Source organism: Pseudorca crassidens, chromosome 4 (assembly GCF_039906515.1).
Source record: "Pseudorca crassidens isolate mPseCra1 chromosome 4, mPseCra1.hap1, whole genome shotgun sequence".
In the NCBI taxonomy this organism is placed as follows: Eukaryota; Metazoa; Chordata; class Mammalia; order Artiodactyla; family Delphinidae; genus Pseudorca; species Pseudorca crassidens.
In genome coordinates, this window is record NC_090299.1 from 73932376 (window position 1) to 73955623 (window position 23248).

At 40.3% G+C, this 23248-nt stretch overlaps 1 protein-coding gene across 1 annotated transcript in view; it reads left to right on the plus strand.

Annotated features, from left to right (window-relative positions):
- KIT (KIT proto-oncogene, receptor tyrosine kinase) overlaps window positions 1–23248 on the plus strand; it is an 85703-nt gene that overhangs the window by 58892 nt on the left and 3563 nt on the right. Inside the window, exons 8-19 of the mRNA XM_067736026.1 lie at window positions 9466–9580; window positions 11235–11428; window positions 12612–12718; window positions 12813–12939; window positions 13217–13321; window positions 13838–13948; window positions 15201–15351; window positions 17219–17310; window positions 17842–17969; window positions 19044–19166; window positions 22629–22740; window positions 22855–22954. Coding sequence (XP_067592127.1) covers window positions 9466–9580; window positions 11235–11428; window positions 12612–12718; window positions 12813–12939; window positions 13217–13321; window positions 13838–13948; window positions 15201–15351; window positions 17219–17310; window positions 17842–17969; window positions 19044–19166; window positions 22629–22740; window positions 22855–22954 — 1465 coding nt within the window. The remainder of the gene's footprint in view (window positions 1–9465; window positions 9581–11234; window positions 11429–12611; window positions 12719–12812; window positions 12940–13216; window positions 13322–13837; window positions 13949–15200; window positions 15352–17218; window positions 17311–17841; window positions 17970–19043; window positions 19167–22628; window positions 22741–22854; window positions 22955–23248) is intronic.

Consider the following 23248-nt stretch of genomic DNA (forward strand, 5'->3'; position numbering starts at 1 on the left):
GAATGAATAAAAATCAGAATAATAAATGCATGCTATTAGTGTAGGAATTCAGGCTGCTTTCACTCAGTGACAGGGATGCATAATTGCTTAATAGATTCAGCTATGAGAAATGCTCAGGAAGATCCTTGATTTTGAAGAGTTAAATGTTTGGTGGTTGAAGAACCCATTTGTTTTGAAAATTCCACATGTAGATTTGAGGATATTGTGCGTGCGTGTGTGTGTGTGTGTTTGTGTTCTAATCACTTACGTGTAACCTTTAAGAGAGAAATATGTACATGTTAAACTTGAAAATGTTTTTTTTTTTTGGCGGTACGCGGGCCTCTCACTGTTGTGGCCTCTCCCGTTGCGGAGCACATACTCTGGACGCGCATGCTCAGCAGCCATGGCTCACGGGCCCAGCCGCTCCGCGGCATGTGGGATCTTCCCGGACTGGGGCACGAACCCGTGTCCCCTGCATCGGCAGGCGGACTCTCAACCACTGCGCCACCAGGGAAGCTCCTTGAAAATGTTTTAATACTGTTTTTAACTTCTCTAACAAGCCATGATTTACGTGGGTCTGGTAAGTAGGCTCACTGACATTAAAGGTGGTTTATAATGGCCAAAAAAATCAGTGATTCTTTGCATTGAACTTGCATTACTATAATTAGTCTTGAATTGCTTATTGAAGGTATATACAGAAATCAGATTCTTAGTTCTAAAAAGAAGTTTGATATCTTCGGTGAAAATGGCCATTTGTTTCCCTTTCAGATCAAAATCGGGAGGAAAATAGAGTTCTAAGAACTATAAAACTACCCAAAAGTGCTTTCTTAATAGGCGCTACTCTTTCCAAAATTCCTGCAAATGTTTAGAAAAAGTGACATCACCAAGATTCTGTAGGTAGCCTGTGATAATGGATTAGAAACCTAATGGTCTCTTTGGTTACAATCAATGTCATACAGTAAAGGTTTTTATCAGATCCAGGACAAATAAGAGGCCAAACACGTATTTTAACCCTGATTATCCACTTGGCCCCCCTGTCTCTCTCTCTCTCTCTCTCACACACACACACACACACACACCACATTTTCTTTATTCATTCATCCACTGAAAGAAATTTAGGTTATTTCCATACCTCGGCTGTTGTCAATATTACTGCAGTGAACGTGGGAGGACTGATAATCCTTCGAGATAATAGTCTTGTTTCCTTTGAATTTATACCCAGAAGTAGGATTGATGGATCACATGGTAGTTCTATTTTTAATTTCTCGTATGGAGAAACGTCCATACTGTTTTCCATAATGGTTATACCAATTTACGTTCCCACCAGCAGGATACAAGAGTTCTCTTTCTCCACATTGTTGCCAACCCTTGTTTTCTTGTCTTTTCGATGATAGTCATGCCGACAGGTGTGAGGAGATATCTCATTATGGTTTTGATTGGCCAGTAACTTAAAATGACACTAGTAGCATTATAAAATGTTGTCTGGTAGCATTTCCAGATCAGTATTATGAATTTAAAATTTGTAGCAAATGTTATCTGGGAGCCATAAATAGATCCCTCTCCAATCTCAAAGGTCTATCCTTTAATGACAGACCTATCAGTTGAGTGAGAGTATGGTGGTACTCAGGTGGTGGTACAGCAAGGCCATCAGGACAAGTAAGGTCTAGAGAATGAAAGCGCTTGCCTTTCATCTTTGGGATTACACGGAACACAGGTAATGTTAAGCTCGATTGGATATCCAAACAACTGCTGAACTCTACACCAAATTAATTCTCTAAATCACCGATTTCCCTCCATTTATGGCAGAGTGTTAACAGGGGATTGAAACAATTTAAGGAAATGCTAAATACTGTATTATTTCTAAACCACGGCATCATCATATAATTAACATCCTGTCTGCTGTAAGCGATTATTTATAGATCATACAATATACCCAAATCGGTCAAAGTAATCAATCATCCAGAACGAGGCTTCTTCATGGGAATGTTTCCCTTTGACCACATCTACAGAATCTGAGCTGCTTTTTATGTATTTTTTATTTTGGGTCATAGTTAAATCCAGTTATGGATAGCTAAACTATCCTTCTTCCAGGGAGAAGCCACCCTAAGTGCAACACTGTGCAAATACAGCACACGCGCAGCCCACCATTTGCCGTAGGTGAGGGTAGACCTAACAGGACAGCCGTGTAGCTAGATGGCTTTGGACAGTCTGCCAGCCAGCCAGCCAGCCATCTGGGTCATCCACCTGGCTGGAAGTTTCAGTGACTTTATCCAGGGTAAAATAATACCCGGGGTGGCCGTGCCAGTTTGGGGGTTTGGGGCACCTTTCCAGGTCCTCATGCGTCAAGAGAACAAAGTTACTAGGACTTTGCCTTTTGGGAAGGTGGAAATGTCTTTCTACCTCTTAACCTGTTAGCCTTTCTATTTCCATTTTTTAAAGATGATAGGGCCTTCCAAACCTTTGGGTGTCCAAACCATACTTGCGGTAGAGGCTAAATTACTGCTAACACACGTATCAAGTTTTACTTGAGAAGCTTTGCTGTTTAGCGTTTTTCTGTTTTTTCTTTTCTTTTTTCCTTCTAGGTGGATTCTATTAGACCTACTCCTATACTAAATTACTGGAATTCTTCAACATTAAATAAAGCTAGTGCTAAATAGACCTCCTTTCTCTGATTTATTTACTTGCTTTTGAGAGTTTGCTGTAAGGCTACCACAGTAACCAGAATGTAGCCTGGTTTGTGCAAACATTTGTATACATGTGTTTTTAGATTTAAACAGTTTTTTCTTATTATAAAAATGTTATGTGAAGGATGGGGTAACTTGAAAATACAAATAGGCAAAAATAAGAATCAAACAAGTTTTAATTGTACCTTTTGAAGTTTATTTACATGTTATGGATTACCAGTGCTAATATATCTCATATATATCTTTACAGACCATTTTTAAAACTTTCTTTTTTTTTTTTTTTTTTGCGGGGGTGGAACAAGAATGAGGTTCTTTTGCTAACCTTGTGTGCTTTGGTGCTGAGCAGTGAATGCATTGTAAGCAATCTTCCATACCATAATATTTCTTCTACAGTATTGCTTTGGTAATCTCACTGCATGGCTATTTCATAATTTCTTTAACCCGTATCTGATACCATTTTGAGACATTGTGGTGTGTGAGGGTGGGACTCTGAAATGATGTGACTGAGTTTTTAAAGAAACCAACCAAATGATTATTTAAAGTTTATAATTATATCTTGTTTAATCTCAAATGAGCGACCTCAGCTAAGTGCCTGGAAGTTGATAAGGTTATCATCTGTCATCTTTCATGCTCTTATGTCTCGAACATATGTCACGGAAGATACACTGTGCTGGCTTGCAGGACAGTTCCAAATTAAGGAATAATTTTCAGATCTTCTTAGTATGGGTAGTTAATCTATGTAAAAATAGTTTCTTATCTTTCTACATTAATTTTTTTATAGGTGATTTGAGATACTTGACAGTATCTAAAGTCTGTTTTTATTTTCTTTTCCTGAACTTGAAATGAGTTTTTGTTCTTAAATTGCTTGGGAGTTATGAGTGTTGTTTTTGATGTGGCACTTTAATATCTCCTTCTTATGAAGAGGATCTCTGTGGATGCAAGAATTGCTATAGACATTTAAATTGGAAGAAAAAAGGAATATCATGGCAACCTACTTTAGAGTTTGATTCTCTTATATTTTGAAAAAATTTAGGAAACGTGTTGGTATCATTTTTCTTTCATGTCTCATTAGAAAGTTGGTCTGGTGGGGTCTCTTGGTAATTTGGAGATCTGTTAAAACGCTGAACCAATTGGAGGACAGGTAACCCATCTAGATCGTTAGGCCCTTTGTTGGTGTGGTCTAGCCATTATTTCATGTTTATGGTGGAAAAGCAGAAGAGGTTTAGGTTTGGAACCATGTAAGCTTCAGCTAGAATTGACCCTGGACTTGGGATATACTTTTGTAAAAATAACATGAGTAGTCCCTTTCATATTAGTGGAACTTCTGCTCTATGGAAATTTCCTTCCCAATTGAGCCACATGTGTTCTTACATCAGATTAGCCCCCTTCAGTTACAAATGTATACAGCGTCATCTATAATGTAGTGGAGATTTAAATTAATCCAAGAATAGGTACATAATCTTTCCATGGGCATTGTGTCAGTAACCCTTCTCTTCCACTTCTGAATTATGTGGCACATTGAATTCACTAGTCATACAGAGTAGAAAAATAGCACTTTATCACATGCCTGCACTCCTTGGCAGCAGGGAGGGTTGCATTGTGATATGTGTACACATCCCCCCTCCGTCTAGGTCACCTAGCGATGGTGCTCCTGTAAATTGGGCGCAGTGATTCTGGCTGAGGAAGGCTTTCTCCAAGTAGTTTCATCATTTTTTTTAAAGCTAACTTTCAGGATAGGGAGATCTTTTTTGATGGCTGTTTAGAATAAGGATTGGCAAACTATAGCCCTCTGGCCAGATTTGACAAGTATCCTGTTTTTGAATGGCCTATAAGCTGAGAATTTCTTTCTTTCTTTCTTTGGGGTGGCGGGTGGGTGGTAGGAATGGTTGGAAAAAAACAAACAAACCAAGATTTGTGAGATGTGAAAATAAAAGTCAAATTTCAGTGTGCATGAATAAAATCTTATTGGAACACAGCCTTGCACATTTGCTTACATGTTATGTTTGTGTCAGAATCGAGTATTTGTGAGAGACCTATGGCCTCTAAAATGTAAAATATTACTGTTTCACCTTTTACATTAAAAATTTGCATACCTTTCATTTGGGACATCAGTTCAGTAGGAGAATGATTTTTTTTTTTTAATGATAGACACTCTGCTAAACAGAACTGGATGTAGGACACTATAGTTGAAGTTTTGTTTCGTTTGTTAAACAAATTTCTATTAAAGTACCCATACACCAGTTGCTGGATATCTTTAAGAATGTATAAAACAAAATGTATTTTCTTTAATTTTTTTTTTATTGAAGTATAGTTGATTTACAATGTTGTGTTTCTGGTGTACAGCAAAGTGATTGAGTTGTACATACATATATAGTACATACATTCTTTTTCATATTCTTTTCCATTATGGTTTATTATAGGATATTGAATATAGTTCCCTTATAGGACCTTGTTGTTTATCCATTTTATATATAATTGTTCGTATCCAAAATGTATTTTCAAAATATCTGTTCTGGGGATTTTTTTTTAAAGTATTAAAAAAGTATGATACTCCTTTTGTAAGTAAAAGTTAACCTGAGTTTTTTAATACTTCTATTTTAGTTGATTTAAATTCCTTTATTATAACGATATTATGGCAGGAACGTAGATTTGACTCAGACCCAAACCATGATAGTGACAAATTGCTACAAATCATTGCTGTATTGCCATTAAATATCATGGGACCTACAACTGTAAAAACATACTCATCCGTAAGATCCCTCTTCAGTTTGTCCTTTGTTGTATGGACACTTAAGTCTGTGTTCTTTGCTGATTAGAGAGTGTGGGCATATACGCATTTGTAGCAGGAGTTGGTGGAGGTAGTTAAGTTGAGCCAAGAACTATACTCAGTGCTTCCCCACCAGTTACCTGTGCACCTCCTCCCACCCACCCCCCAGCTCTTGTTGTCTGTGCTGTGTTCTTTAAAATTCGATTTGTTCTTGCCTTCCGTATGGACACGATGTTGGTGAAAAGGAATATTTTGTAAGATCACATATCTGGGGGGTAAGTCAGGAAATGGTTGGGATTTTTAATTGCATGAGCAATAAATTCTCAGAGGAGTCATAAGCACTCTGAAATCTGCCTACGAGCTGATCAGTGTTGTCGGAGACGCCAGATGACTGAGGTCCACGATGCTTTGAAAGGAGACAAGGCTAATTTTTATCTCCACGGGAAATACATAGCTTATACACCTCTTAGGCTTATCTAAACCTCCAACTTGGGAGGAATTAAGGAATGTGTCATTTGGTATACTGCTGATTGCAGAATATCTAAGGAAACACAGCTCAGATTTAACCTGGAGAATTGCAGGGAGTTATGTGTCTTTAAAAGCAAAATGTATATTTAATGCCTTAGACGGTGCGTTGAGGCACTTACAAAATGCAGATGAGCCCAGATTTTCATTTTTAGGAATCAGAATTATACCTAGCTCATTCTTTATGCATTAAACATTTTTTTGTAGTGCAACTTGCCATGTACAGCCCAAACTGTACTCATGTAATTTAGCCTTTTCACAATGAGGTCTCTTGTCACCAACATTAGGGACAGGGCTGGAATTAGGATGAGGCAGGAGAGATGCCTAGGTTGCCAAATTTAAGGAGGTGCTCACTCAGGGTGCCAACCTGTATTTGCAAGACCTAGAGGGTGAGAAGCTTCTTAAATTCCTCGCCTTAGGTGCTCTTCTTGCCTCACTCTAGTCCCAGCCCTGATAGGGTCGCTTGAAGATTGTCTAAAAAAGCCCTTTGCTTGGTCAGATGCTCAACTTATTAAATCTCTGGAAATGGGGCCCAGGAACGTGCATTTTAACCTCATCTCCTCATGCTTCAAATGCACACTGAAGTTTGAGGAGCCCTCCGAGCTTGGTTTGCCAGCCTAAGGTCCAACAGGACAAAAGCTGCTCTGTTAGCCTTAGATTAGGTTGGGATAGTAGCTTAAACATCTGCCTAATTAACCAGCACACAGGAACAAGTAGGTCAGCCTGACTGTACCTTTTGCCAGCCCTGGCCGTTGTATAACTGCTACCAGGTGTCATGCTAGAAGGCTTGGCTCTTGTAACCAAAGCTAAGTGCAATTGATTATGTAATTTTCGGCTGTTCCAATTTTTTTTTAATTAAAAAATGTCTTATAGGTTTGTTATTAGCTATGTGTTCACTGTCAAAAAAGAAAAAAAATTTAGAAACTAAGTCAAAAGAATGAAATAGAAACTACCCATAACCCTGCTACTCAGAGATAACCACTGTGAACGTCATCAGGCATCCTTTCAGCCCTTTCCCCCATACTGAGTAATATTTAATTCCACTAAAAATCCATCATGTAGCGTTAGGAAGAATGAGTGACAAAAGGAAGGTTGGTATGAGGAGATCTGTCTTATGAACTTGATTCCCATTTGAGTCCTATCCAGTTATCTTTACTGTCCATGTGTAGACCTTCCCCTCTCATCATTAATCTCAGTATGCAAAAAAAAAAATCACACAGCCAGGTATATGTGTGGATTTCTTATGTCATTGGCCCACTGTTGAAAACATAGTGTAAATCCTGCCGCTACACAGGAAAATCACCATTAGGCTGTTCTTCCAGGTCCCTTTTTGTGACTCTAATTGAATTCCTTTGGAGTATGAGGGACTTGTGCCTCTGGGGGGACTTAATCATTCAACAGCTCTTACTGTATGTCTGCCATAGGTCAGACTCTGCTAGGAGTCAGAGGTACACTCAGTGAGACATGGTCCTTGCCCTTGAGAACATACAGTCTGACGGAGGAGGAGACACACCAGGATATTGTATAAGCGCGTCAGGTGCTCTAAAGGGCTTCAGGAGTAGGGAGGCGAGACTGACCAACTTGGCTTTGGAGAGTTGAGGACGGCTTGGAAAAGAAGATGACACTTGAATTGAGTCCAGAGAGACCTGCCGTATGGTGCCTGCAGTCTTCAGCAAATAGCATTCTCCTAAAGTTCCGCTGCTTTCTGTGTTACGTCCTACTTTTCAGCCCGATCACACAGTTGCCCATGATAATTAAATGAAACTTGCCAGATGGATGCTTTCGCAAGACGATGGCTTGTCTTCTTGCTCTATTTGTGAAAGCTGGCATTGGATCCAAACTCTCAAGGATGCCCCTACCTTGAGACTGCTTGTGGATTGTTGCTCTTTTGTGTGTATTAGCCAAATGGCCTGCGCATCAGCAGGGCCAGGTTGAATGACAGGTGGGTGTGCCATGCATGCAGACACTCTGATCCCTGCCAAGCCATTTGCCTGCAAGGAGGTGAGGTGCTGAGAGGTCGTTCTACAAAGATGTCATTTATCAGCTTATTTCCTTCCTTCGAGGAAATAAGCTTCTGATCTGTCAGTCTTTTCCTCTGACCATGTATATTTTTCCTGTCAGTTGCAACATAATCACTGTCAAATTCCCAATGCATCGGGTTAAAACACACACGTTATCATGCTTATCTTGAAGCAGTTTTTAGATATTGAAGAGAATATTTAGAGTGGCAAATACAGTTAACCTAATTGGTAGCAAACTTGATTAACCGAGGAGGGTGGGTACTCTGAATAGAAAAGAGTAACTGAATAACTAATAAATTAGTAATTAATACATTTATTGTTTCGCCTCTGTGAATCATTCTTGGTTCTTTGTGTGCGCCATCTCATTTAGTTATCACGGCATCCCTATGAAATGGGTACTCTTGTTATTCCCCACTGGACACCCGAGGAGACTTGGTGGAAGGCAGAGAACCTCTAAGTGTCAGAGCTGGGGTGCAGGTCTGTCTGCCGCACGCCGCCGCCTGTAGCTCTGTGCTCGTGCTTGGCGTCGGCACATGCGATGCTGTACCGGGGATGCAGGATGAGCACGTCACCATCCCTGCCATCAGGTGCTCACAGTGGAGCTTACTCATTCTCAAAGGGTTAGAATCCTTCAGATATATTACCAGTAGAACAACTGTATGTAAATTCATCTTCCGTTCACTTTAGAAATAATCTCAAGAATTTGCAGTGCTTTAGGGCACCCTTGATTGAACATCAGTTGATTATTATAGTTACACAGAAATGTCAAATTAGAGCATTCCTGCTGATGATACAGTTTACTTTTTCAGTGATTATACTCAGGTTTAGACATATGTATAAATAAAACTCTTGAGCTGGTTTCCTCTTCTCATTTTCTGTTCCTGTTTTGTATTTGAAATAAAAGTTTGGAGTTAAAAGCCCATATTGGGTTTTACTCTTATGTTTTGACTTCTCTGTAAAAGGGTGATTCAGCTCCTTATCTGCACCACACCCACGCCCAAAAAAAAGGGGAAGTATTCTAGTTCCTGCAATAACTTGAAATTCCTATGAAAGTTTCAATAATTTGAAATCCTGATGGCAGGAAACCTTTAAACCGGATTTCCACCTTTAAGATAGTTGGGAATCCTAGAATCCTGATTAGATGCCGTCTTTCAGGTTCCCCCTCACTGGAAACAGAAACCCTGCCCGGTGGTCCTGCGACCTCAGCCATCCCCGGGACAGGGAGATCTTGGAGACCCCGGCATCCGTAGGATGGACAGTCCACATGTGGACTGGGCAGCTCTAACCGGGAAAGCCTTTCTTGGTCAGACCCTCACATCTGCCTTCCCTGTGCCTTCCACTCACTGGTTCAGATTCTCCCCTTTGAACAGCATGCTCCTCGGGGTCCCCTTCGGCCTCGAGAAAGTTTTTGAGGATTCAGAAATAGTGGAGTGAGCCTTGGTGAGGTTTTCCAGCAGTCTGACATAAGGCCACTTCTCTCTCCCTGCAGCAAAGCCAGAAATCCTGACTCGTGACAGGCTCATGAATGGCATGCTGCAGTGTGTAGCAGCAGGATTCCCAGAGCCCACCATTGATTGGTATTTTTGTCCAGGAACCGAGCAGAGGTGAGATGATTATTTTGGGTACTACTTAACATGCATAAGGAAAGGACTGCAATTCACTTGAGTTTCAAATATGTTTTCAGATTTAAAAAAAAACCAAACTTTGTTTTGATTAATTTTTTTTCTATCCATGTGGCTTTTTAAAGGACATAATTGCTATATTTTTCTTGGTAGACATGAATTTTGTTTGCTGAAACATGATTACTGAATGACTTCTCTATTTTGGTGGTTATCTTCTTGGATTTATCATGCAATTTCCACCCTGCAGGTAGATAAAGCAATTTTCCAGGACAGAGTAATTAGATTTCCAATCTATACACAGGAGGTAATATGTGTGGGAAATGTGGCTGTAGTTATCATGAAAAAAATTACCTCGGAAGTTAATTGCCAAGTTACCAAAAAGTAATGATCGCACAATTACCACATACATGCGGCGTTTGGGAGCTATGTGTTTTAAAAAGGTTTTCTCCTTGATTGAGGTGCCCAGGCCCTGAGCAGAGCACATCTGGCATTGTACGTCCTCTCCCTCACAATCCACACTTAAACCTTAAACTGTCCTTTCACATTACCTGGAGATGAAAATGGGGTCAGCATTGCTGTTTTTATCCATCAAATGCTATTTTACACTCAGGCCAGTGTAACGTCACGATCATTTAAATAGTCAGGATAATAATAGAAATTTCATTTTTCACGGAATAGACCTTTTTTATCAACACCAAGTTGGAAGAGGTTACATAGGATTGTTGTTCTCAGCTGAGTTTTAGTGGAGTGTTTTCTTTGGGGAGTAATAGGGGGTTCAAGACCCCTGGAAAGTATGCCCACAGGGAAAGCAACCACAGTAGTTTTAGACATCTGTTGAGCAAATATTTATGGAGTTCCACCTCTAGGCCAGACATGGGTCTGGTGAACAAAACACCTGAGTCCCATTTGTGAGTTTATATTCTAATGGGCAGAGATGGGCAGAAGATGAAATAAATAACTACCATATGCAGGTGTTAAGTGCTAAGGGGGAAAGTAAAGAGCAAGGTAAAGGAATAGAAAATTGCCAGGCATATGGGGGGGATAATTTAAAATAGGGTCATCTGAGCCTTTGCCACCTGGAGTCCAGCCCAGCGGCATGATCGTACCTCGAGCCGTAGGGTCCTCACGTCTGGTGTTTGGCGGCTGGCCCTGTCTTCATCCTCATAGACTTTACTGCTTTCCTCCTCCACGCTCTTCCTTTTCAATCCTTCATACGTTCTTTCACCATTTATTTATAAAAGGCTACTGTGTGCCAGGATATGAACCAACCGTCTTATTGAATTCATCTCTGATCCTTTCGATAACCCTCCAAGATGGGTATTACCACCCCAAGTTTGCAGCTGTAGGAACTGAGTCTTGGAGGGTTTAAGTACTAGTCGGAAGTCAACGGAATAGGTGTTTGAGTCCAGATTTCGAACCCACATCTCACTCTGAAACCTCTTTCTTCTTTTCCAAGCGCTTTTCTTGTTCACGGTGCCACAGACGTGCTCATCCGTCATCACACTCTTCAGTTGTAAAAGGAAATGTCTGATTACAAACCTCTGACTTAGTTTTAAAAGTATGCCACATCCAATGTGTTTGATCGATTGATTCTTTTTCCTAGAGTAAGTCCGCACTGCTGTTTTTTTCCCGCTAGATGTTCTGTCCCTGTTGGGCCAGTGGATGTGCAGATCCAAAACTCATCTGTGTCACCGTTTGGAAAACTAGTGGTTTACAGCTCCATTGATGACAGCGCCTTTAAGCACAATGGCACGGTGGAGTGCAGGGCTTACAACGATGTGGGCAAGAGTTCTGCCTATTTTAACTTTGCATTTAAAGGTAACAGCAAAGGTATATTTCTTTTTAATCCAATTTAAGGGGATGTTTAGGCTCGGCCTGCCATGTCCATCATGATTTTAAGTCCATTCCATCCCTGGCCATGTCATTTCTGGTAATAGTCACATTGCACATTTGATTGTCATCAAACTTACTCAGTTTCATCCTGTGCTAGTTTGTTAATAAAATGTGTGCAGTAACCATGTACTATATGTATTTTATGCGTGCGTGCACGTATGTATGTGTGTGCATATGTATCTGTATAAAATTAATTGTGTATTTCCAACGGTTTCTATTAGGAAGGGGTAGAGAAAGAAAATAGGAGAACTAGACTTACTTTATATCCAAACAGAAACAGAATTGGGACAATTTAAAGATTTAAATTCAATGAAAAATTATTTAAGTTGTGACTTAAAATCAGTTATTTTAACAGATTGCCAGACACCGTATCACAAAGTTAACATTACCTTTTATGGAATCATGTTAGTGAGCTATCTTCTTTACCATCTTGAAAATTTGATTCATGAGTGACCAGCTCTCCTAACATAAGTTGAACCATGCATGTGGACGAATTGATGAATTGGTATGAAGTCAGAAGACAAAGGAACTAGACACCTACATTCTTAGGGCTCGGTTTTTGTTTCTTGAGTTGGCAAAGATGAGTGCCAGAAAGTGGTGTTTGTTCAGTTTTTGAGTAACGAGGGGAAGAATCTTACATTGTTCTTCATCATAGGTTTTTTTTCAGGGAGTGCAGTGAAAAGAACACTTTAAAAGTGTTTTTCTCGGTTGTGAAAGAAGCTCAATGTTCAGTGTAGAAAATTTGGAAAGTCAGGAAAACATAAAGAAGAAACTATAAGATATCCATAAAGGAAACACTTTAAAGTTCAAGGCAGGAATTTGAAGTGCAAAGTTCACTGAGATGTCGCTTTTCACTGACAAACAGCGTAACGTTATTCTTGTGCTATGGAAATCGCAACTTCTTTTCCACAGTCGTCTGGTTTAAAGCTGTTATTTTAAAAGATTCCTTTGAATAACAAGAGTATGATAATCATCAAGGCCAGGAGCTCAGATGCAAGTGGTTTGACTTCTGCCGTGATGGGCAGTAAGGTGGGAGGTGGGCGAGTTGGGGGCAAGGTGGTCGTGGTGAAGATCCGACCCCACTAACAGGTTGTGATTCCACGTTCCTCCTTCATTTTAGAACAAATCCATGCCCATACCCTGTTCACGCCTTTGCTGATTGGTTTTGTGATCGCAGCTGGTATGATGTGTATCATCGTGATGATTCTTACATACAAATATTTGCAGGTAACCATTTATTTGTTCTCTGCCTTGAACGCTGTAATGGCCGAACCATTAACCATTAAAAGATGATGCCTCTTTCCCTTTCTCCCTCCACCAGAAACCCATGTATGAAGTACAGTGGAAGGTTGTTGAGGAGATAAATGGAAACAATTATGTTTACATAGACCCAACGCAACTTCCTTATGATCACAAATGGGAGTTTCCCAGAAACAGGCTGAGTTTTGGTCAGTATGCAGCAGGGGCTTTCCACATAACCTTTCTGTGTACACATAACAGTGACTTTAGGGAACCCCAGTAGCTTCCTTTATTTTATTCCACCTGAAACAATAAGTGTTTTTTGTGAGATTTCACCACCTTTGATAGATTTGGCATCAAGCACACTTCAAGGAAGTGTATCTGGACAAATTTGTCCCAAATCCTTTATTGGTTTTGAAATGACACAAATAGTCCTTCAGTCCCACCACACCATTGCCACTTACTTCCTTGTCTTCTTTTCTATAGGGAAAACCTTGGGTGCCGGCGCCTTCGGGAAAGTTGTTGAGGCCACTGCATACGGCCTAATTAAGTCAGATGCGGCCATGACTGTTGCTGTGAAGATGCTCAAACGTAAGTTCCCGCAGGCTACTGTGCGTGCTCACCACCAGTGTCCCAGATTTGTCTTTTTTTGGGCTTTGTTTTTTGGGTTTTTTGGGGGGGATATAGTTGTTTTACAACGTTGCGTTAGTTTCTACCATATAGCAAAGAGAAGTAGAGTTCCCTGTGCTATAAGCAGGTTCTCATTAGTTATCTTTTTTTTTTTTTTTTTTTTTTTTTGCGGTACGCGGGCCTCTCACTGTTGTAGCCTCTCCCGTTGTGGAGCACAGGCTCGGGACACGCAGGCTCAGCGGCCACGGCTCACGGGCCCAGCCGCTCCGCGGCAATGTGGGATCTTCCCGGACCGGGGCACGAACCCGTGTCCCCTGCATCAGCAGGCGGACTCTCAACCACTGCGCCACCAGGGAAGCCCTAGTTATCTATTTTATACATATTAGTGTATACGTGTTAATCCCAATCTCCCAGTTCATCCCAAGCCCCCCCCCTCCAGATTTGTTTTTTGCTAAAATAAGATGTTTCTAATTTTAGCAAGTGCCCATTTAACGGAACGCGAAGCCCTAATGTCTGAACTCAAAGTCTTAAGCTACCTCGGTAATCATGTGAATATTGTGAATCTTCTTGGAGCGTGCACCATTGGAGGTAAGGCCATGGCCAACCTGACTCTTGTTATGGGTCAAATTATCAAAAGATGGGAGATTTTGATATGGTTTTTGACAATGCTTGATTATAAGCTCCTTGCAAGATTTTGACCCAGGCGGCTAACCTCTTGCTGGATTCCTGCACCCCACCACCCAAGCTACTGTACTTTAAGAATGTATATTTCAGGTTTTATCATCATGGGGCAGGACAGCCCAGGACATACCCTAGTTACAGTCGTGTATGTCTCACCGACACTGACCTCTTGAATACCTCGAGAATGTCTCATCTCCTCCAGAAAGCTTTTCTTTTACCTTGTGAGCTTTTATATTTTGCTGGATGACATTTAGCCACTAAAGGGTTAATGTTCATGTACATACCGTCATTAAAAATAGTCCTCTAAGCCTTCCAGCCCTCAAATATACACCAAATGAGCAAACATTTCACTTCTATAAAAAAGAAATTTCCAATTCGGAAGCAGTCATTAGTCCTCTCATCAAGGCTTTCTGGGATGTTGCCAGAAGGCATTTTGGTCAGAAGGAACAAAGATGTGTAAAATGAGCCATTCCTCAAGGTCTGGAGAGACCCACTGTCAAGTTGACAGGGTTATATAATTTCTCAAAACAGCCCCCATAAATGTTGCTTCACCACATCACCAATTGTTCCTGAGAGATTTCTGCCCGAGTTAATTAGTTGCCTGTTAACTTGAGAGCTACAGTTCTTTAGGCGTGCACAACACCAAAAAAAAAAAAAAAAAGTTCGACAGATAGGCCCTGGAACACAGGCGATGCCCTGTCATTTCAGGGTTTCCCCCACCTCCTCGTCTCAGCTGGTGGTTCTGGTGGTTGGTTTTCCTATTATGCCACAGTTTTGTGTGTGTGTGTGTGTGTGTGTGTGTGTGTGCTCATCATCATTTCCATAATAACGTTACCAAGAGGCATGGAGCCCCCACTGTAAACAGAAGTGAATCAAAGGTTTCAAATAGCAGGCTTGATAATAATATAACAGTGAAAGCTATAACTCTTGTCTAAAACCAGCAGTCATGCCTGGCCCCTGATCACTTAAAAATTCAGGTAAAAAGGTTACTCTGCTGCTTTTTGCTAAGCAATGTTAATAGATAGGATCGTACTTGTACTAAGTAGGCTTAGCCTTGAACCTGAGTGTGAATGGCCGTGATCACCCTTGGGTATTTTTATGGGAGGCTGGATGGTCTGTATATCTCACCTTTTTCTAACCTTTTCTTAAATGCTCGTAGGGCCTACCCTGGTCATTACAGAATATTGTTGCTACGGTGATCTTCTGAATTTTTTGAGAAGAAAGCGTGATTCATTTATTTGCTCAAAGCAGGAAGATCACGCAGAAGCGGCGCTTTATAAAAACCTTCTCCATTCAAAGGAGTCTTCCTGGTAAGACTGATTTACATAAATAGCTGTTGACAGGCAGTTCATGGAGTCTGAGGGTTTACAATCAAGGTTGATTCTTTAAAAAAGTGAACCTGAGGTACTTTGAGGTACAAAACCAGAATTATTAAATCATTTAAATGTGATGAACGGTTTAGAAAGTTCAAATAGTGTTTTTAAGGATTGAAATAGCGTTGAACTTAAATTTCTGTTGATTCTTAAAAATCCATCTTTAGTGTTTTTCTAAGCTTTAGTTCTATTCAATTGAGTGAATTCTGTACCTATTTCTCTTCTCATCGTTCTGTTCTTGGTGTCATTCTCTTTATGCTGTTGAGCCGGGTACTGTATGCGTCTTTACAGTGAGACACTGTTTATAGGGAAAGTGGGAAAGGCTGCCAAACTGTCACGGTAAATTCCTTTAAAACCTTTAACAGAATGGCAAAGAGCTCCAGACAGCTCTCTGCACATAGGTTTCTCTCCATCCACCTCTGAATTATTTCTGTATACCTTACCCTTTCTTTTCTTAACTCATGCTCTCAAAGGCACAACTGCTCCAGCACATTTTAAAAACTTGTGCCTTATTTTCATCTCTTTCATCCTTGATACCATTCTGAACTTGAATGATGTGTCAAGGGCTTCAAGTTCCTTTAAGGAGAATTGGTGTAGTTTACAACCAGAATAGAATTCTGTGCCACGTCTTGCCTTTTCTTTCCAAGTGTTGTTAAGATCTGCCATTTAAGATTTCCTAGCTCACCCTGCCCAACAGAAATCCTAGTAATTGCGCCTAATCCCTTATACTTTATATTTCTGCAGTTGTGTGGTGGGTTTCCTCTTTCCTTTTTATTTGCTATATCCCCTACATTTTGAGAAGGCAAGACTTGTCTCCTAAACTTAACCCCAGGCCCTCAAGGAAACCTTGGTAAATATTGTTGATAGGCGGTTACCTCCTAAAGTGTTTTTCTATACCTCTGGCTAAAGTTTTAAATCCTAGGTGAAGCTTTTTAATTTTTTTTTCAATCCTGTAAACTTTGAGTAGTGACAAGTGGAAGTAAAATACAGTATAAACCAAACCATCTTTTGTTAGTTTCTCTAGTGCACATCCTCTTTATATGAATAAATGAGCCACTTTGCCTTATTTCTAAAACCTTGGCCCCTTGTATATTTTTTAACTTTTTGAAGTAATGGCCTAAATTGTTCAGTCCTGTGTAGTGTTTTCTGTGCTTTGGGATCCCATATGGGATTGGAACCACCAGCACACTCTGAAGGAGATTGTTGTCATGGTGTTTCTATGCTAATCAGAAGCAGGAAGTACTAGAAATCTTGAAGACTCTCCAGCCAAATGTTGCAGATTCAAGAGGTCCAGATGGTTCAGAAAATCATCCAAATTATTGGTGTTTATCTGAACCAAACTTGGTTTTTTTAACCCTTCTTCCATCAGTTGCTATATGTTAGTGATCTCTGTCTTCCCCCACTAATAACACATCTCAGAAGCTCTGGTTCTTTGTCTCTTTCATCTTGTCTCTCTCGAGGCTAATTTAGAGAGTTTGAAGTAATGTGGGATAATGCTTTTGGTTCTCTGCTTCTCATTAAATCCCTGGCGTCAAGAGATGGGAAATTTCTGACCTGAGTTCCATCTACAACTGAACACAAAAACGGCCATCTAATTCCCGGGGATTGGACCCGAATGTTGAATATTAAAAACTCGTATCTTACTGAACAAGATTTTCCTTATTGAAACTTGGCAATGCTTTCTTTAAATAAAAGCAGCCTCTTATGTTCAAAAAGGGATGGGGAGATAGAGCCTGGCCCTTGTGTGCTCCCCCATTTCCCATTTTATTTAATCATGATTTGATGCATGTTTCATCTCTCCCAGTGGTGATAGTACTAATGAGTACATGGACATGAAACCCGGAGTTTCTTATGTTGTACCAACCAAGGCAGACAAAAGGAGATCTTCGAGAATAGGTGGGTACCTATCAAGCAATAAAAACAACTTCATTGACAGAGGGTTTGTCATACCACTGTGGAATCTAACACCATTCCTGTAGTGACCGGTTCTCCTTTAGGATAGGATCCAATGGCCTAGGATCCATTGCCACGGGATCCAGTGGCAATGCCAGTGGTCAATGGCAGTTAAGGGTTGCAAGTGGATATTTGGGGTCAGAGCGTGTGTTATTGTATCTGAGCATTTTACTGCATATATGATAACATGCATATCAAAATATATCAAATACATATTTTGCATATAAAAAATATGAGACTTTTGTATTCATCCACTGTTCTTGTTCCCTGAAGATTTTGTAACTTAGCCCAGGATTGGGAATATTAGCTTTGTGATTCAGTACCTACCTGTCCTTAACATTGGGGAGGTGATTTGCCTGCAAGTTCAACATCAGTTCCTTGATTACCAGCCCTTGGAGGTATTGTTGTCACTGTCTTTTACTGTCCTTACTTGAAGGTTTTAATTGCTAGGAAAATCCCTTCTCCTCCTACCAGGTTCATACATAGAAAGAGACGTGACTCCTGCCATCATGGAAGATGATGAGTTGGCCCTAGACCTGGAGGACTTGCTGAGCTTTTCTTACCAGGTGGCAAAGGGCATGGCATTCCTCGCCTCGAAGAATGTAAGTGAGGGTGATTCTCAGAAGAGTCCTCTCCTTGCCCCCATGGCCCCCAAGGGGCATTTTAGAGCCATAGTTAGAAGGCAGAGTGTCATTTGAAATGTGGTAACCAAACGCAGAGGAAATACAGTTTCTTCATGTTCTAACTGCTGTCTCTTCGGAATTCATGTTCTCATTTGTAAGCTTTAAAGTGCAAGCTTGTCTAAATAAGCTTTCTATGAATATATTTTTTATATGCAATGAATTCATTTAAAACTTGGCTTTTAGGATATAGGAGCTGCTCTTAGAAAATAAAGAGAGAATTATTTGATCAGCCAAAGGAGGGGGTACCTCATGTAGTTGCAGTGCTCGGTGAAGCATATACTTGGGTCTTTTTGAAGTTAGACCTCAAATATTGCATGTATGGTTTACAAAGTGCAGGGGAGTAAGGAATCAAGAGAGAGCGATAAACATTTGATCAGAAGGTTGGGGGTGGGAAGAGAATGATGGAACCAAAACAAGGAACATGGTCTCCGGAAGGGTGAGAGGAATTCCTTAGGAAATGGGACAAGCAGAATAGAATGAGGTTACAGAACCTACCCTTAAGTTATCATTGGTGACATTTCCAAACAATTACCAAACTCAAAGAGGATATAGGATGGCTGAAATAAAGAGCCTCTTCCCTTTGTCCTTAGGAGGTATCAGATTGAAGTTGTAGACATTTTAGAAACTCTTTAAAAGGACATTCAAAGAGAAGCATGTAAAATGAGTTTTCCGTTTAAAAAAATGATGGGACTATTTATAATGTATTTTCCTATGAATGAAAGTAGTCCTAAGGAAAAACAGAAGCATTTATTCAAGTTGGTTTTGAAAGTGATTATAGTAATTAAGGTCCTAACAATGTGAAACACAAATTTGAACATCATTCAAAGTGTAATCTAGATATTTATTTTTGGTGCACTGAATAGTTTAAACGTAAAGCAAAAGTATTGGCACTGTATGACATGAACAGCATTCTAGTATTAAACATAGCTTTCACTCTTTAAAAGTTTAAAATAAATGTAAATGGTTTTCTTTTGTCTCCCACTCTCCTAATAGTGTATTCATAGAGACCTGGCAGCCAGAAATATCCTCCTTACTCATGGTCGAATCACAAAGATTTGTGATTTTGGTCTAGCCAGAGACATCAAGAATGATTCTAATTATGTGGTCAAAGGAAATGTGAGTACCCGCTCTCTCTTGACAGTCCAGTGAAGGATTTTTGTTTCAAGTTTTCTTAAGTATTGCTTTTTAGGATTTTCATAATGCAAATCCTACCTTTGCGGTACCATGCATTTTAGCAGTCAAATTAAGTGTACTTTAGCAAAATTCCGATAATAGAATTCCTAATTCTAATTGTGTAATTATGGAGCATGTGAAGGAAACAGAAATAGCCTTAATTTTCATTATAGCCTGAGAATAGCAATGAACTTGATTTTGTTCAAGTGAAACAAATGTGGACCTGAAGGTCACAGCAGGAGAATTTTATTTTGAGATTGACATGCTATGTGAAAAAGATAATGTTAAGTCTAAGATAATGTTCAGAGTTAGGTATATAGAATGTTGAATCTTATAATCAAGAGCTTATTAAAGACATTCATAAGGAATAATTGGCTTACGGAACATAGTGATTTTATTTCAAAGTGCTTTCATTGCCAGTTTTCATTGTATCATCAGGACAAACCCTTGGCATTAGAATGCAAGTCTTCACATTTTAAAAGTTGGAGAAACTAAAAACAGTGTATTTTAGTGATATTTGTCTGAGATGACACGGGTCAGTAGAGGCTGAAACCGGAGCCTATGATTTCTAGAGGAATATCCCATTAGTATGGGAAGCCAATAGTCTTGAACATATATTCTTCTGTATCTATTTTCCCAGGCCCATACCTATGGTCCAGAGCTGTTCCTGGAGGTAGCTCTTGTGTGCCTTATAATGATGTAATATTTCCTTCTCCATCACTATGGCATCTCTGTGGGTGGGCTGTACTAGACTTGTTTCTTTGCAGAAATGTTCCTGGATTTACTTCCTGATGATAGCATGCGTTTCTAGTAACTCCCTAAGGCTAGGAGTGTTAATAACACCAAGTCCTCTCCGTCCTGGTACACTATTGGAAGGAAGAATGAAAGGTGGTTCTCTATCCAGGCCTTTGAGTATTGACAGAAGGCTACTGGGTTCTGGACCCAGTCTTGCTGAGTTCGAACCTGGTTCTATCATTTAGTGGTTGTGTGATATTTGGCAAGGATTACCCCAGCACCTCTGAACCTTGGTTTTTCTCCTTTTGGTAATAATACTGTCACCTGCCTCGTGAAGTTGTTGTGAGGATTAAATGAGTTAATATACATAGTAGGGTATTTAGAATAGTGCCAGGCACACTGTGGCTAATACTTATATGAGGCACTTATTATTATGGCTAGATGTCTTACTTAGAATCTAAGTAATCATGACAGTGGTTATGCTGCAGCTTCTTAATAGCCCATTCTTGGCTCGTGACCTTAGTTGGAATTAACAAGGATGGGTCAGGTGGTTAGGTCCCACCAGGCTTCAGATTGTGGACTCCAGCTAAGCCAGTTCTACTAACCAGTCACAGATATCACCCTTCACCAGGCTACTGGGTAAGGAGACCTAATGGGACAAAATTAAAAGCAGGGAAACTCACACAACATGTTATTGGCCCCAAATTTACATCATAGTCATTTGAGACCTCCTCGTTGTGTCAGTTTCTCTGAAAGTTCTTCACACACGTTCTTGGTCGTTTTTGTGCTGTGGCCCCTATCATAGTCTGGTGACAGCTGTGGATCCCTTGTCAGAACACTGTTTTAAATGCATAAAATACATAGGATACTGAGAAAAGCCATTAAATGGAAATGAAGTTATTAAAATATTAAAAAGTACCTCTGTGATATTCATTACACGTGCTTCTTTGTTACACAGAATAACATGTTCTAACTGTGGGTCTAACAACTACTGTAATGTCTAAGTGATGAATATAAAACTGTAATGTGACGGTATCTATGTTACTGTTGGTGACAAAGTCACAGGCACTGCTAAGACCTGGTGCTTTATTGCCTGAATTTATAATTTAAGGAAATGCTCAACTTTAGTTAGTCCACACAAGAATGTAATTTTTTCCCTTCCAAGTTCACAAGCTCCTGAATTCAAGACACATTGTAAATCTCAGGTTAAGGGCCTCTATAAGAGTTTTAGCATAAAATCTGGGAGGGGATACTGGAAAGCATTTTTTTTTTCCTACTGACTAAAATAACTTTAAGACCAGAAAAAATTGTCTTCCCAGTTTTCAATCCTAAATGGATTAAGCGAAGGATTGATTTAGCTTTTTACGGTAAATTAAGATCCAGGAATTCAGAAATGTCTCTAAGAGGACTAGTCACGGAAAGTTTGGCTCGAGGTTAGCAGGAGGAGTTCAGGATGTGAAGTTCAGCCATTGAATTTCAACCCCAAATCTGCCACTCACCACATTGGAATAGTCATAGTCAGCATATCCGCTACTCTCTATCACGTGCTTGCTTGTACAGGGCAAGTTTTCAGACGCTAGTGAGTCAGCAGTACCCAGCTAAGCACTGGTACCCATATTATCTCATTTAACCCCCAAGACAACTCATGGAATTTGAAGTATTATTTTTGCTTTACAGAAGAATATCCTGAGGCTTAATTATAGATGCATAAGTGACTTTCCCACTGTATTAGTAAGGGATAGTTTTGGTTGCATATGACAGAACACCCCCAAAAAAGTAAAACAAATATAGGAGTAGCAGGCCGGGCCTGGTATGGAGGTTCCATGATGTACTAGGGGGAGCGAATTCCTCCACCTTTGTTTCTTTTTTTTTTTTTTTTTTACCATCCTTGGTGTAGCCCTTATCTTCATGGTCCATGATATGGCCATGAGAGAGCCAGCCAACACATCCAGAAGAGACAAGAAGGAAAAGGCCACAGGGCACATGCCAGCTTCATTTTAAGGAAGTTCTCCTAAAGCTGTCACACAACACTTATATACCTTAGTGGCCAAAACTGAGCCACATGGCTGCACGCAGCTGGGAAGGAGCTGGGCCATGCAGTCCTTACCGTGGGAGGCCATGTTTCTATCAAGGGAAAAGGGTAAATAACATTCAGTGGTAACTAACCTCTGTGTTACACAAGGCCAGTGGTGGAGCCAGGGTTAGAACCCATGTATCTGTGTCTGACTGTCTGTGCTCCTATCCACCACACTGTACAGACTCAATGTCCCCATCTTGAAAATGGGGATAGTATACAGTTGAACAATGCAGGGACGAATCTCAGTATAAATTAGAGCCAGCCCTCCGTATCCACGGTTCCTCTGCATTCTTGGATTCGACTCACCGCAGACCGTGTAGAATTTATTATTGAGACATATTCATGTGTAAGTGGACCCATGCAGTTCAAACCCTCGTTGTTCAAGGGTCAGCTGTACTTGTGATCCACCTATTTCAGAGGCAGTCGGGGTCATCTGAGGTTAGGTGGGCCTTCGTGAGATGCCCGTCAAGTTCTCACCTCCACCTCTCAGCAGAAGCAACATTTATAGGAATATATTCTGTTCCGTTTTTTTTTTGTTTTTTTTTTTGAGCTTCATAATTAACATTGTTGACTCTGTTATGCTTCCATTGCAGGCTCGGCTACCTGTGAAGTGGATGGCACCAGAGAGCATTTTCAACTGTGTGTACACGTTTGAAAGTGATGTCTGGTCCTATGGGATTTTTCTGTGGGAGCTGTTCTCTTTAGGTAAAACGAGCCTTTCCAAAGCCTCCTTGATCAGACTTAGAGCATCTTCTTTAAGGTGTTGTCAGCGTCCTGCTTGCGTATTGTTACACTGATTGCAAACTGTTTGTGCCTCAGGAAGCAGCCCCTACCCTGGAATGCCAGTCGATTCTAAATTCTACAAGATGATCAAGGAAGGTTTCCGAATGCTCAGCCCTGAGCACGCACCTGCGGAAATGTAAGGGCCCGGACATTCTTCCTTCAGATAATGTTTCCCCTTTTATTTTCCTTTTTAAAGACAAGCTCAGATGTTGAGGGTTTTCACTAGCACAGTTTAAAATGTCGCTTGGTTCCCTTTTTATGACATCTTGGTCAAAGGTCGTTTCTGTAGCTGATTTTCATAATTCTTGTCACCAAATATACAGAAAGTTTTGGCAGCATCTCATAGACACAGTTTTATTTTATGCCCATGTCATTCACTATGTCCAGTTGCGTAGCCCTGGAATTATTTTTGAAATTGCTGCATGGCATA